This window comes from Meriones unguiculatus, chromosome 8 (assembly GCF_030254825.1).
Source record: "Meriones unguiculatus strain TT.TT164.6M chromosome 8, Bangor_MerUng_6.1, whole genome shotgun sequence".
NCBI classification, from domain to species: domain Eukaryota; kingdom Metazoa; phylum Chordata; class Mammalia; order Rodentia; family Muridae; genus Meriones; species Meriones unguiculatus.
The window spans coordinates 73,925,689-73,941,410 of NC_083356.1; the positions used below are offsets into that span (position 1 = coordinate 73,925,689).

General features: G+C 54.0%; 1 protein-coding gene across 1 annotated transcript in view; it reads left to right on the forward strand.

Annotated features, from left to right (window-relative positions):
- Window positions 1-15,722, forward strand: part of Hmcn2 (hemicentin 2) — a 144,298-nt gene that overhangs the window by 86,812 nt on the left and 41,764 nt on the right. Inside the window, exons 47-62 of the mRNA XM_060389902.1 lie at window positions 101-214; window positions 929-1,015; window positions 2,071-2,262; window positions 2,812-2,985; window positions 3,108-3,221; window positions 3,652-3,794; window positions 4,255-4,405; window positions 5,936-6,163; window positions 8,259-8,372; window positions 8,756-8,943; window positions 9,476-9,572; window positions 10,181-10,342; window positions 10,495-10,608; window positions 11,391-11,593; window positions 12,070-12,151; window positions 13,380-13,511. Of these exons, the coding sequence (XP_060245885.1) occupies window positions 101-214; window positions 929-1,015; window positions 2,071-2,262; window positions 2,812-2,985; window positions 3,108-3,221; window positions 3,652-3,794; window positions 4,255-4,405; window positions 5,936-6,163; window positions 8,259-8,372; window positions 8,756-8,943; window positions 9,476-9,572; window positions 10,181-10,342; window positions 10,495-10,608; window positions 11,391-11,593; window positions 12,070-12,151; window positions 13,380-13,511 (2,295 nt within the window). The remainder of the gene's footprint in view (window positions 1-100; window positions 215-928; window positions 1,016-2,070; window positions 2,263-2,811; window positions 2,986-3,107; window positions 3,222-3,651; window positions 3,795-4,254; window positions 4,406-5,935; window positions 6,164-8,258; window positions 8,373-8,755; window positions 8,944-9,475; window positions 9,573-10,180; window positions 10,343-10,494; window positions 10,609-11,390; window positions 11,594-12,069; window positions 12,152-13,379; window positions 13,512-15,722) is intronic.

The following is a 15,722-nucleotide window of genomic DNA, read 5'->3' on the forward strand; positions in this document are numbered from 1 at the left end:
TCTCAGATTCTTTACTCGAGGAACGGAACAGTGGGAGGCAGATACTTACAGATCATGAGCCGGGTGAGGCTGCTGAGCCCACACCTTCCTTCCTCCCCAGGTGGCTGGATGCTGAAGATGACCCCAGCCCGGGAGCAGGACAGAGGCCTCTATTCGTGCCTGGCCAGCAACGAGGCCGGGGAGGCGCGGAGGGACTTCAGTGTGGAGGTCCTGGGTAGGATGCGTCTCCGTGTTTTCCTCCTGCTGGGGCGCTTCTAGGGCAGACAGAGATTGGGAAGGGCCCCGGTTTCCTTGCTTCACCGAAACTCTTGCTCTGGGGGCTGGAGAGATGGCTCAGTCAGTAAAGTGCACGTGGTGCAGGTGTGAGGACATGTGTTGACCCCAGGCCCCAAGTGCAGTGGCACTCACTCGGCATCCCAGCACTGAGGGGGTGGAAATGGGAAGCTCCTTTGAGTTCACTGGCTGGCCAGCCTGGCCTGCTTGGCAAATCCTGGACCGGAGACCCTGGGGAAGCAGATGCTTCCTGGGGAGTGAAACGTGAATGCACCACACATTCACACGACACACACACACCACCACACCATACCTACCACACACACACACACACACACACACACACACACACACACACACACACACATCCTCTGTTCTGACGCTGCCTTCAAGAAACAGAAACAGTAAGAACTAACAGAAACAGAAACAGTAAGAACTAACCCAAAGTAGGGGAAGCAAATATTCTCAGCACTGCACTGACTTCTCTGCGCAGAGTCTCCCCAGCAGCAACAATACATTAGACGGACATCTGGGTAGGAGTGGGCATGGGGGGATGGGGAAACTGAGGCACAGGAAACTCAGCTTCCTGCTCTGTGGATGGGTAGCCTGGGTGGGTCACCCAGTTGGCAACCGTTTGTCTCCCTGCTCCTCCTAGTTCCCCCCAGTATTGAAAATGAAGACGTGGAGGAAGTGATCAAGGTGCCCGAGGGACAGACTGCCCAGCTTGTGTGTAATGCCACAGGTGAGGGCTACAAGGCATGTCAAGCCTGAGTTGGCCAATCCCCAACCCTGAGGCGACCTACCAAGGTTCTTGTTTGCTCCGATCCTTGCTGCCTACAGTCACCGGCCAGAACCTTCCAGGGGGTCTGTTTGTCTGGCTGCTTCCTGAGTCCCCACTTCACTAGAATTTCCCTGCCCCAGCACTGATTACACAGGACTATAACAATTTGTGAGATCTGAGATCCTTGAGTCCATGGCTCCTCCCATCGTCCAAAAGACCAGGCTCCCTCTGATGCTTCAGGGTTGAAGGGTGGGTGGATATTTGTGTGGAGAAGGGGAAGGATGTGAATGAATGGCTGGGGGTCTAGATAGATAGGTGTTTGAATGGATAAAGATGATGGATGAATGGATGGATGAGTGGTTGGCTAGATGAGTGGCTAGTATGTAGGTAGGATGATGGATGGATGGGTGGATGGGTGGGTGGGTGGATGGATTGATGGATAGACAAATGGACAGACAGATTGACGGCTGGGTGGATAGATGGATGATAGATAGATGGATAGATGGACAGACAGGTTGATGGGTGGGTAGGTGGGTGGATGGGAAGACAGACAGATGGATGGGTGGGTGGATAAATGAATGTGTAGGTGGATGAAGGGGTGAGTGTGTAAGTGGATGTGTAGGTGGATGTATGTATGCATGTATGGATGGATGGATGGATGGATGAATGGATTGCTAGGTGGATTAATAAGTGTGCCTTAAGTGGGAAGGAAGATTGATGGACAGAGGATCCATACATGAGTGAGCAATAAGGTAGGAAGACAAAAAAAGGGAGAGAGGTGGATAGATGAAAGGAAGGGTAGATGGATAAATGAATCTTGCCTGTCTGTGCCAAGCCATCTCTGCCCATTCCCCAGTAAGGCAGTCAAATTCTGGAAGAAAGGCCAGGTTGTTCCTGCTGGGCATCCTGAGTGGGGATGGAAACCCCACATCCATGTTGGCTGAAAGTCTCCTCTGACCCTGCAGCCCACCTGGTCAGAGCTTGCTGAATGACCTCACTGTCTCCTCTTCATATAGGCCACCCACTGCCCAAGGTCACGTGGTTCAAGGATGGCCAGTCCCTGGCTGTTGAATACCCCTACGAGATGTCCCCAGATGGGGCCTTCCTGTGGATCCCCCAGGCCAATCTCTCCAATGCTGGCCACTACTCCTGCATAGCTACCAATTCCATCGGGGAGAAGACCAAACACACACAGCTCAGCGTCCTGGGTGAGCGCCGGGCCTCCCCTGGCCAATCAGGTGCCGCAGGAGGGAATCCCAAGCTTCCACAAGCAACCACTGTCATTCCTTTTATCACTCCAAGAGTGACAGCAAAAATAAGCAGAAGAGCAGCCAGGTGCCAGATCTCTATAGCATCCCACAGCTGGGGACCAGGCTTTCTGCCAGAGAGCCTTTCCTGTGACAGCTCATGCCCAAACTGTAACAGTGGCCTAGGAGCAGGAAAAGGAAGCTTAGGCTCCAGGAAGCAGTTAGGCCAAAAATTCCACCCTTCTTCTCAGCAGAACCGAGAAAGTTTTGGTTGAGTAAGTAGTAGGCCACATATTGAGTCAGTGCGGAGGGACACTGGTTATTCATCTCATCCTATAGTGTGTCTCCGTGGCAGAGGAGGGCTTGGCTTCCCTGAGCTTCCATTTTCTACATTCATCACTAAATTCCAGTACCAAGGAGAAGCCTAGAGTCCTAGCTGTCCCGTCCTCAGGGTCCCCAGGCCCAGGGTTCAACTCTGTGAGCCAAGGCCTACCTGCTTCCCCCTCACAGTGCTCCCCACCATCCTGGGAGCGCCTGAGAACAACGCCAACGAGGAAGTGACCGTGACCATCAACAATCCAATTTCCTTGATCTGCGAGGCACTGGCCTTTCCATCCCCCAATATCACCTGGATGAAGGATGGGGCACCCTTCGAGGCCTCTAGGAACATTCAGCTCCTCCCAGGTGATGTCCCTGGGGTGGGCTTCGAGGATACAGGTGAACTGTCCCCGGGCCAGGTCCATCTGAGCTCGTGTCTATGGTGAAGCCCTGTTTGGTGGTAACTCTGGCCATGGCTCCCCAAGCAGGAACCCATGGACTACAGATCCTGAACGCCCAGAAGGAAGACGCCGGCCAGTACACCTGCATAGTCACCAACGAGCTGGGGGAGGCCACAAAGAACTACCACGTGGAAGTCCTCAGTGAGCCCCCTGCCAAGCCTGGGACATTGGCTGGACAGGCAGAAGGAGGCCTGGTCTCACTTGAGACCCAGGGAACCTTCCTGTGCCTGTTTTCCCTGAGAGTCTCGGGCAGCTTCGGGGAGGGGAGGGGGGTTCTGTCATTCCCCATTCTTGCCTTGGTGATATTGTTAAGACTTTGGTCATGGTGCGCCCCCCATCCTGTCTTCCTCCTGTCGCTTCTGGTGTAGAGATGTAGCCCGTGAGTACCTTCACTCCCGGGCCCTCTAGAGACCACCCCAGGAACCCCTGCTTCATAACCCCTGTCCCTTAGCCCTCTCTGGCTCTAAGTAGCTACGGCTGGGTTCCCTTCCAGAATCCTATTGCACCAGCCCCTTCCTTAGGGAGCCTGACCAATGGCCTCCTCCTCCTCACACACCTTGTGGCTTTTCAGTTCCCCCCTCCATCTCCAAAGATGACCCTCTGGGAGAGGTGAGCGTGAAGGAAGTGAAAACCAAGGTCAACAGCACCCTGACGCTGGAGTGTGAATGCTGGGCCGTGCCCCCGCCCTCCATCAGCTGGTACAAGGACGGAAGGGTGAGCGCATGACCCCAGGCAGCCTCTCACCTTGGGGGCTCACTAGCCCTGCTTGGATCTTCCCAGAAAGGAGAGCCCCCCAAAGCACCTAGTCCCAGAGCTGGCCCTGCTCACCCTTCTGTTTTTAAAGGAAGCAAAACGCTTTCCAACCATGAATTTCTTCTGTCCATCCCTTTGCTTCTTTTCTGCTTTTGAGATCATACAGGTTTGGGTTGACCAAGTCCCTGGATGGTCCCTTTGGTTTACATTATGGTCTGATTTTTAGTGATTAAAATATAAAGTAGCATGTACAGTGGCACATGCTTGTAATCCCAGCACTTAAGAAGCTGAGGCACGAGGGTCAAGAGTTCAAGGTCATTCTTGGCTTTATAGTGAGCCTGGGCTATATGAGACCCTGTCTCAATACAAATAAACAAACAATTTTGATCTTACATCTAAATCCCTGTCTTTTGTCCCCTAGCCTGTGACTCCCAGCCAGCGGCTCAGCGTCTTGGGGGAGGGGCGGCTGCTCCAGATCCGACCCACACAGGTCTCTGACTCTGGCCGATACCTGTGTGTGGCCACCAATGTGGCTGGCGAGGATGATCAGGACTTCAATGTTCTCATCCAAGGTGCGTGCTGCCGCAGGGTGGGCTGGGTGATGGCAACTGAGGAGCCTGAGACAGGACACTGGCTCCAGGTAGGGGGTGTGATCCATGGCAGCCACGTTGGCTGGGCATCAAGAGCCCTGCACCAGCTCTTGGCAGGAGACCCTCTTAGGCATTCCCCATTGCCCATCTGTCTCAACATCTCAGAGGCAGAACAGTTCTGTGTCTTCTGTGGCTGCGAATGAGGCTCAGATGGTGGAGGTTCCCGCCTCAAATCAGGATTAGGTAGCTAGGAGCCAGGCAGGGAAGGGGGAAAGAGAAGCTAGGAAGGGACCAAAGGAGAGGGAGGCGGGGAGGGAGGCTGGAAAGGGAGGCAGGGAAGAGAAGCAGGGAAGCTGGAGGCCAAGTCAAATGAAGGACAAAGTTCGTGCTCCATGGTCGCCTGATAAGAAAGCACCCTCTCTCCTCTGCCACGTCTAGCCCTCAGCCGCCTCACCCTGGTCCTGTCATTATTGCTGTCTTAGTTAGGGTTTTATTGGTGTAGAGATTCCATGAGCACAGCAACTCTTATAAAGAAAAGCATTTAATCGGAGCTGGCTTACAGTTTCAGTTTAGTCCTTTATCATCATGGTGGAATAGGCAGCCTTCAGGCAGACATGGCGCTTAAGGAGTAGCTCAGAATTCCATATCTTGATCGCAGGCAGAAGAGGATTGTGTACCACACTGGGCATAGATTGAGCATATATGAGACCTCAAAGCCTGCTCACATGAGACACAGTTCCTCCAACAAGGCCACACCTCCTAATAGGCCAAGCATTCACACACATGAGTCTATGGGGACCGTGCCTAATTAAACCACCACAACTGGGCTGCATGACCTGGGATGTCACTGGCCCCTCTGGACCTTGTTCTCATCCTTTGCAAAATGCAGGTGTTCTGAGCCAGGCATGGTGGCGCATGCCTTTAATCTCAGCACCCCAAGGCAAATGCAGGTGGATCTCCGAGAGTTTGAGGCCAGTTGGGGCTACATAGTGAGACCCTGTCTCAAAGAAAGAAAAAGAAAAAGGTACAGGTGATCTGTCTAAAGCAGGTGACCTTCAGGTCCTAATAGCTGGCAGCTTTGTGCCTCTGTGTACCAACAAGCCAATGGGCACTAACACTTGGCAACTGCCCTGCTCCCTTCAAACCCTTCCCACGTTACAGAGAGTCGTTTTTGATTATTTCATTTTGTTCTTTTGAGCTGGAGTCTTACTGTAGCCCAGGCTGGCCTGGCGCTGTGATCCTCCTGCCTCAGCCTCCTAAGTGCCAGGCTGGCAGGTGTGCCACCAAACCCAGCCCCCAGGACTCCCTGAGGCCAGTTAGATGCGATGACAGAGCAGGGGCTTTTCCTTGAGCTCACGGGCAATCTCACAGGCAGTCCCTAGGGGCTGACCCGGCTACAGGATGTGGCCCATGTGGCAGGCTGTGGCAGCGCCTCCCAGGCTGGTGGGTAATAGTGAAGGGCACCCTTAGCCCTTCACTGTATCCCTGATGGTTTGGTCTCCCTCCGTGCAGTGCCCCCGATGTTCCAGAGAGTGGGCGATGTTGAGGCGGGCTTGGAGCTCCTGCCCCAGGAGGAGGAGCAGGAGGAGGCCCAGGGCAGAGTGACAGAATACCGGGAGATTGTGGAGAACAACCCGGCCTACCTGTACTGTGACACCAACGCTATTCCACCGCCCGAGCTCACCTGGTACAGGGAGGGTCAGCCCCTGTCAGCTGCTGATGGGGTCTCCTTGCTGCAAGGTAGGCCTTGTGCTACCCACAATGTGGCCTCGGGTGGCGCGTGCGCGAGCGCGCGTGAGTGTGTGTGTGTGTGTGTGTGTGTGTGTGTGTGTGTGACTGCTCTAGACCTTCACTGAAATTTGTGAAAGATAAGGCTTGCCTGAGGTTGCCTTCTGTGTGCCATTCTTAAAATGAGCTGCCCAGGCCAGAGCCCATGTCTGGGCTTCGGGGTCTGTACTGACCTGGAATGCCCAGGAAAATAACATGAGTCTCCAACCTATGGGTCATGACCCCCTGGGGGTTACATATCAGATACCCTGCATCTCAGATATTTACGTCTTGATTCATAAAAGTAGCAGAGTTACAGTTATGAAGTAGCAATGACATAATTTTATGGTTGGGGTCGCCTCAACTCGAGGAACTGTATTAAAGGGTCGCAGCGTAAGTAAGGTTGAGAACCCCTGCTCTAGGGAGAGGTAGGTCTTTTTATGTGACGATCTCCAAGCAGGACAGGCTCAGCCACTGAAGTACTTGCAGGCAAGCCTGAGAATTCAAGTCAATCCTCCGAACCCATGTAAAAGCCAAGAGTGGCAGAGCACATCGCAATCCCAGCACTGCAGAGGCCGGGCCGGGCAGATTGGCAGATCCCTGGGGCTCACTAGCCAGCCATTCTAGTCTCATTAGGGAACTCCAGGCCAGAGAGAGACCCTGTCTCAAAAAACAGTGTGGATAGCTTTAGAAAGATAACACTCAGAGTTGACCTCTGGCCTACACATATGTGTATACATATATGCATGTATATGCTCACATACACATACACACATGTGTACCTGCCCACATACAAGCATATGTAACACATACCACACACACACACACATACACACACATACATATACACACAGGCCACAATCCAGCTTTTCTCTGGCTTTTGAGGTCTATGCCATCTTCATAGCTTACAGGTTATGAAAATTTTCTACTTTCATTTTACCATTTAAAGTATTTCCTTACTAAAAGTTTGTTAATGATTTGAGTGGACCTTATTTTGAAATATCTTTTATGACTGGCTTTGAATTGAAAGCCCAGGGATGAGGCCTAGAGAAGCCTGGCTTCTCTTTGCCTGCCCTGCCCACACCGCTGCTGTTGCTGTTCAGGCTGCACTGGCTCCACCAAGGGGGGTGGGTGGTCCCCTGGCTTAGCATCTGCTCTGATGAGCAGTCACACCAGGCTTTGAACTTGGACCTTGCAGGGAAAGAACCCTTGGCTTCCAAGGAGATGCCATGCAGTGGAGACTGGAGTATCCAAGTTGGAAAAATCTCTGGATTGACCCCTAACCTCCCTCTGACCTCAGATGGCACCCTAGGCTCACACCCTGTTGCTCTAGGCTCAGCCATGGGGAAGTTCTAAATACAAGCTGTCCCTAGATATCCGTTAATCCCTGGCCCCACCTGCTGACTTGGCTCACGGGTTAGCAGGGACCTCAGCCCCGCTGCTGACCTCTGACCCTGGCTACCACCCTGAGTGTGTGAAAGATGTGGTCACGAGTTGAATGTGGATCCTGATCACAAGTCAACCCCAGATCTCACCTGAGCTCCATCGCGGCCTTAGCGTCCGCTCAGAGGTCTGCTTATCAGGAGACCTTATTTCTGACCATGGTTGAGCCACCCACAACCTTGATAGGTGACCTGGAATCCTTAGCCTACAGTCACCCTACTTAAAGACCAGCTTCTGCTCTTGGCTACCTCCTGGTCACAAAGGGTCCCAGACAACTCCTCCCCCGCCCCCAGCTGCCATTGACCAAGAAGCTATCTGCCTCTGAGAATGCCTCCTCTGACCTTTGCCCAGACAGCCAACTCCACACTCTTGCTAACTCTTCTGGAAGCTTCATTTTCCCATCTGTGAAATGGGCTACCAACAGTACTTGCAGTACTGAGCCTGCACCTAAGACCTGGCCATTAACTAGATATGGACTTGTCATCTGGGTAGACTGAGCCTTCACGCTGCAGAGGAGGCAGGGGTGATGGTGAGGTCTAGGGCCCTCCAGAAGAGAAACATCTTCCTTGCTCTGGATTCAGGGCCCCTGTCCCTGCGCTCAGGCTCCTGTCCTGTGTTTCTGCAGGAGGCCGAATCCTGCAGCTGCCCCAGGTGCAGGCAGGGGACGCAGGGAGGTACTCCTGCAAGGCTGCCAATGAGGTGGGCCAGGACTGGCTGCACTACAAACTCCTGGTGCTGAGTGAGTGACCCTGGCCAGGAGGGACAGAGGGGCTCCGGTCCCAGAGAGACCTCCTTCTGGAGGGCCCTGGGGAGTGGGGGTTCAATTCTTCTGGGCTCACAAGGTTCGTAACACCATTGCAAGCTTGGGCCCTGAATCCAGGCAGAGGTGGCTTTGAAGTCCTGGATGGCCACTGTCTTATGTGTGGCTTTGAACACACTGGAACCTCTCAGAAGCTCAGATTTCTCAGTTGCTTCCAGGCCTGAGAGATTTAGTAAGGAGGGCACAAGATTTAGTAAGGACACCCCCAGGCAGCGTCTGGGACCAAAAGCTTCCCTCACGTCCCTGTTCACCTCCATCCCAACTCTTAAACCTCTTCTCATGCTCTCTCCTCTCGTACCCAGCACCACCGGTGATCCTGGGAGACACACAGGAGCTGGTGGAGGAGGTGACTGTGAACGCCAGCAGCGCCGTCAGCCTGCACTGCCCAGCCCTGGGGAACCCAGCACCCACTCTTTCATGGCTCCAGAATGGGCTGCCTGTGTCCCCCAGCCCACGGCTGCAGGTCCTGGAGGAGGGGCAAGTCTTGCAGGTGAGAAGAGACCCCTCTCAGGGACGATGCCATCTGGGCCAGTAGAGTATGGAGGTGTTATCTGCACCTCAAATAGCGTCTGACAGGAGTTCAGCTAGTCATTTGGGGCTGCACAGTGTTCATAAGCATCAGTCACTCCTGGCAAACTAGGAGCACGTGGGCCACACCCAGAGCCGGCCCGGAGCTGGGGCAGCAGCCGAATGCAAGCCTTGACAACCAGGAGTCAGACACCCTCCGGGGCTGCACAGACCCTTCCGGAGACCAGCACGGCCCCCCCGCATGGCCTTCTTGTCCACTTAGCTACAGAAAACCAACCAACACCAGCCTTGCTTCCCAGAACACCACACAGGCCCTGGGAAGAGCTCCAGACGGGCCTCAGAGGGACTGCCCCAGGTCACTGTGAGCACCTATAGCCCACAGATCTGCTGTGTGGAGCTGGGGGTGCTCATGGAAGTGTGGGGATGAGCCACAGAGCTCTGGATCCGTTCCAGGCTGCCAGCCTTGGCCCTGGCACTGGCTTCTGTACCCTCAGGTTTCCACCACGGAGGTGACTGATGCTGCCAGCTACATGTGTGTGGCAGAGAACCAGGCAGGCTCTGCAGAGAAACTCTTCACCCTCAGGGTCCAAGGTGAGGTGGCTCAGAGGGGACATCCGTGGGCTCCTTGCCTCTCCCTGAGGGTATCCGAGTATCTACACTCCAGCCACATCCCAGGACAGAGACCCATTTGGAAGACTTCAGTCATGTTTGGACCAACCTCAAGAGGCTAGGAAGAGCTTTGGATTGGGGGGAGGGGATAGTCTTCCAAGGCTTTACAGCATTATTGAGCACTTGCTGTATACCTGTCATGTGTCTAAAGGACACCTTCCAGCAGAACCTGGAAGCTGGCCTGGCTTTACAACTGTAAAAATACTTCAAGGGAGAGGGTCTTACCACCATAAGTCTGCTGTTGACTATATCGCTGTGAGCCCAGACGTGGGGACAGCAGTATCCCTGAGGATGGTTTGGACAGTCCTCAAAGCCCAAAGAGCCATCTGGGTCCTGCCACTGGTAGCCATGTGGCTAAGCTCTGTGCTCCAGTGCAAAGCAGCTCTGGCTAATAACGCTTGCCCTCCAAGATGGAGTCACACCAGGGGTTGCCCCGGAGCCTAGGCCAGTTCTTTGGTGTCCTCCCTCCCTTCCCCCCCCCCTTTCTGTGCTCACCACCTGTGTAATGCCTCACTCCTTCCTTCATGCAGTACGCCCACAAATCTCGGGCTGGAACGCCAGCCAGGTGAGCACCATCCTCAACAGCAGTGTCAGCCTCCCCTGCGAAGTTCACGCTCACCCGAGCCCCGAAGTCACATGGTACAAGGATGGCCAGCCTCTCTCCCTGGGACACGAGGTTTTCCTCCTTCCTGGTTGGTAAACTGAGGCTTTGTGCCCAGTTCAAGGTTCTGGTGGGGGGCCTGAGGTCTTCCAACCCGGGACAGGGCTGTACACATCGGGAGGACTGGGGAATGAGAATGGCCCGGGGCCCCGAAGCTGCTGGTGCAGGGACTGTCCCCCACAGGTACGCACACGCTGCGGCTGGCACGGGTGCAGCCAGCCGACTCCGGGACATACCTATGTGAGGCCCTCAACGCCGCAGGCCGAGACCAGAAGGTGGTCCAGCTCAGTGTCCTGGGTATGTCTTGTCCCTCCTGTGCCATCCTCTAGCCTCCCCATCAGGCTCTGGGAAGCCCTCGTCCACTTCAAAGAAGCACAGCACCACAGGTGTTAGATTATCGTCTTGAGGGTTGGATCCACCAGGGTTTGATGCAGCCATGTCCCCCTCTCTGAGCCCCAGATGTCCTGTCTGTAAGGTAAAGGGAGATGCAGCCCTTGTCTCACTGTCTGAGCTTCAGTGGCAGTCAAGCTGGGGCTGGGGGGTGGGGCAGAGCAATGGTGAACTCCAAGAGCTGGGCAAGGAAGTCTGAGATTCTTAGCTTGTAGCTCATTCCAGCTTTGGAATTCCCTTGGGAGAAAGCTGGTCTGCAGGGTTAGCAGCCAAGACTCTCTGGAAAGTTCCTTTCAGTCCTGGGGCAGGTTTTATTCATTTGTAAATGCACAGCTGTGTCGGGCCCTGCAGGCTTAGAGCTGGGAGTGGGTATCTAAAGAGTTAGCTGGAGAGCCAGGGGCTGAGGGAAACCACAGAGGGCTGTGTCTAGTCGGGAGATGCTGGGAAATAAACCCCTGCTTCCAGCATCTTTCCTGCCATGTCTAGGCACAGGTCCTCCGGTGGCCGCCGGTAGGCTCTGGTAGGCTGGCCTGCATCCACTTTCTCTAGCAACCCTAGGTCAACACTGTGGGGGTCAGGCCCACCATTTGGTCCTCTGGGCCTCTGTGGGCCTCCCTGGGCCATTTACCATGGTGGTATTGTGGCAATATGGGTGAGCCATAGTGCCTGACTGTGCCTCCCACGCTTAGTTCCCCCCAGTTTTAAACAGGCTCCTGGAGGCCCCCAGGAGACCATCCGGGTCAGAGCAGGGAACAAAGCCGTCCTGAGCTGTGAGACAGACTCACTCCCAGAGCCCTCTGTGACCTGGTTCAAGGACCAGCAACCCCTTGCCCTGGGGCAGCGAATTCAGGGTCTACTAGGTGGACAAAAACTGGAAATCCTGGACTCACAGGTCAGTGGCCTCGGGCAATTTGGGCAGTGGGCACAGCACTTCCTGACCCCACAGGCATTGGGGAGGAGGGAGGTGCAAGGTGTACGCCAAAATGTGGGTGCCATCTCCTTAACCCAAGTAGATATACAGCCCCCTGCAAGTGACCTGGGAAAAGCCTGGGGCAACCAAGAGCTGGACTCCAGCCAGAGCTCTCTGACTCACAGTGGCCTTGAACAATGCCCTTCCACCCTGGTACAGGCCAAGCTCTCAAGTGTCTGTTGAATGAGTATTTGCGTCTCCTCTGGCCTCCCATCTTCTGACCCAGCTCCAGCCCCACAGTAAAGGGCAGGCCAGGGCACCCTGGGCTGAGTGTCTCCCCTGACCACCGAAAGCTCTTGGGAGAGGACAGCCAGCCCTACCTCCCTATAGTGCCCCAGACTAAACAACTGTCTGGGGAATCTCTACTCCACATACCAACACGGTGTTCTCGGTCCCAGGCATCAGATAAGGGAGTGTACGGCTGCAGAGTCAGCAACACCGCTGGAGAGGCCACCAGGACCTTTGTCCTTGCCATCCAAGGTAAGCCAGGCCCAGGCGGGACCCCAGTGTTGTGAGAATAGAGCCTCTCGTGGTTCTCAGTGAGCTGATCCTGGGGAGCTAGGGTCCCAGAAAACCTAGTGGCCACTTGACTGCTGAAGCCACCCAGAACTGGTATCCTTAGGGTTCTTGCCTCATGAATTTGGAGAATGAAATTCACAGACTCCAGTGGGTGAGTTTTAGAGTTTATTTTACATTCACGGGTGAGAGAAACAGACAGACAGATAGACAGAGGAGGCCAAGTTCCTGTACAGTAAGAGCTCATCCCAAGAAACAGGGTATCACCGAGGTTCTAGTACAGACCTGTTAAGAGGACTGATGGTAGAAGCAGGGAGAGGCCCAGGGAGAAGCGAGGTAGCTGGCCAGTCTGGTCTTTCCTCTCAATTTTGGTCACATCCTCAGCTACAGCTTCCAGGCAAGGGTGAGCAATCATGAGGAGACAGGAACCAGGCCTCTCTCCTGGCATTCCTGACCTCTGCCTGGCAGGAACATTCTTGGGACCACTGTTCTGGGGTCCCTGCCTGATCTGTCCGGTTCCCAGCCTCAGTCTGTTGCCCTCAAGCAGCTCCCGGGGCTGCCGGGGATGAGATCAATGGCTGGAAAGAGGTTCTACTGCCAAAGGCCAAGTGCACGAGATCTTGAATTTTAAAAACTAAGGTAGTGATGGGGACATGGACATCAGGGCCCAGTGAATGCCTATAATCTCACTACGTGGGAGGGAGATGGAGGCAGGGGAATCAAGAGCTAAAGGTATGTAAGCTTCATCCTTGGGTAGATAGCTATTTCAAGACTAGACTGAGATCTTGTCTCAAAAAAAAAAAAATCCACATAGAAGTCTTTCTGTGATATGCTTTGAAGAACTAAGCGGAATAATCCTGTTCCTCTGCCTGCCAATTTCACACAGAAGGAGAGCCATATAATTGGGCATACGGGGCACTAATCTGTTATATAGATTAGGCCCTGGGCCTGGGCCTGGAAGTTAGGCATTGGGATGAGGGAAATCAAGGAGGACTGTTGGTCTGTGAGCCATGCATTCACCACCTCCAGGCTGAGTGGGTCATCTGGGACTCTGGTTGGCAGATACTTAGAAACAGTCAGCCGTGGCTTCTAGTTTTATCTGTGAATGCAACAGGTTTGCCTTCATCAATAGAGTGTAAAGCAAAAACTGGGGAGCAGGGAAGAGTGCAGAAACCTACCATCTTTCCTGCAGTGCCCCCAACATTTGAGAAACCCGAGACGGAGACAGTGAGCCAGGTAGCTGGGCGCACCCTGGTCCTGACCTGTGATGTGTCCGGGATCCCAGCTCCCACCGTTACTTGGCTAAAGGACAGAATGCCCGTGGGTGAGTACACACGTCCTGCTTGCCATTTTAGTATAAAATCTATCATCAAAAAATGCAGCAACAATGAAAGGCCAGGAAATTGCCAGTTAGTAGTGCTCTTGTCAAAAGTTGAGGACTCGTGGGATGTGGGGGTTCACGCTTGCAATCCCAGCAATGGGGAGGCTGAGCCACAGGAGCCAGCCTTGATTATTCTATGCTGCAAAAGCAACTTAAGGAGGAAAGAATTGGCTTTGGTGGTGGTTCCAGAGGGATAGGAGTCCATCACAGCAGCGAAGAAAGGTAGCGAGCTGCAAGCATGGTGCTAGGGGCAGCAGGATCACAGCTTTAACCACAAACAAGAAGGAGAGTGACTGGAATTGGGGCAAAGCTTTTAGCTCTCAAAGACCTCCCCCCACGAGGCCTGCCTGTCACCTCCCCAAACACCAACACCAGCAGCTGGGGAGCAGGCCTTCAAATGCCTGAGCCTATGAGGGATGATGTGACGATATAAATTACATTCCGCACAGCAGGTTGTGGTTACAAAGGGGTTTATTATGGGGAAGGGGAAACTGAGATAGTGGGAGAACTTAGGAAAGAAAATCCAGAGTGGGAGGGAGACAGACAGAATCAGGGGGGCAGACAGAATCAGAGTGACAGACAGAGGAACAGGCAGAGAGAAAAGAAGGAGAGAGAGAAGAGGTAGGGGTCCTTTCCCTCAGGCCCCTGGCAGCAGCGACCAATGGTGACGTTACACGTTGCTAAGCAACCTAGAGGCAGGCTGCCTACCTATATGCTAATACTAACAGAGGCCTTATCCAAACCACCACAGATCCCAAGTTCTTAGCTAGCCTGATCTCTCTTTATCTCCTCCTCCCAACCACTCTCTCTTCCCCTCCCTTCCTTCCAAACCTCCCAAGCAAAGCTGGCAATATGATGGAAGCCCTTACCCCATTTGCCTTTCAATGCTTTGCATTGGCCACTGCCGCATGGAGTCCTCTGGTGTCTGTACCCTCCACCCAGAAGGCGAGAGGCTTTTCCGTCCTGGCTCTCCCTAGGCTGGCCTTGACGCCTGAGCTGCCCCTCCTCATGTAATCAGCTCCCCTCCTCTCCCTTGCCCTCTACACCCTGCTAGGTCCGTCTGTGGACACTGGACCTGTCAGCTTGTAAATCCTATGCTGTCTACTACTGTGCACTGGGCCTTCCCCCACGTGGGGCACCACTGCCCCCTGCCAGCGCCTGGTGAGGGCAGCACCCCACCCCCAGCTGGACTCAGGCCCACGGTTCCTCTAGTATAGGTGGAAGGTCTGGCAGTGTGCCCTGAGGTTAGTGGCAGCTGTGGGGACCTCGGGCTGTGCAGCTAGGCAATGGGTCTCCCCTGTGAACTGTAATTTACCTCCTACACTGTCCAGCCATTTGAAGAGTATATCATCCAAGGCTTCTCAGTGTATCCAGGAGTGGAAACATTCCCACAATCAATTTTAGAATGTCATCATTGCCCGGTAAAGAATCCTCGTAGCCATTAGCCATCACTAACCCCAACTTCCCACCCCACCATTGGCCGCAGCAGTCCGCCGGAAGTTTCCATGTGAAATGCCCATTCTGGACATTTCATTCCGATGGTGACCCTGTGACCTTCTGCATCTTCCTTACTCCACTTTAAACTGAGACTTTGAAAGCTTGCTGGGCAGCCTGGATCACTATTATTTTTTTCAGGGATTAATTTAATTACTTCCCACTGTTCCTTTTATAATACTTCACGTGGCTATGTAGCCCTGGCTGGTTGGGCATTTGCTATGTAGACTAGACAGGCCTTAAATTCACAGAGCTCTGCCTGCCTCTGCCTCCCAAGTGCTGGCATTAAAGGCGTGAGCAAGTAACATAGCGTCTATTAGCCGGCCTTTGGGCTGTAATGATGAGGCTGCCATGAGCTTGGCATGCAGGCATCTGTGGGTGTTCAGCGTTCTGTGGGAGTGTGCTTTTGTCTCTTCTGAGTGGATAAAAGTTAGCCTGTCAGCAAACCCTAACTATCATGCCTCCAGTTCTTCACACATTCTGGTCCCTGCCTAGAATACTTCATGGCCTTGTCTGCTTGTGTCTGCTGATTTCTGCTCAAGCTTTGTCCCAGCAGCCCCTGGTTGAGGAGCCCTTCCTGGCCCCTCCCATCTCCCTCTGGCACCCTCCTTCCCATCTCCTGGCCCTTCTATCCTCTCCTGCCCTCCAACCCCCCAGCTC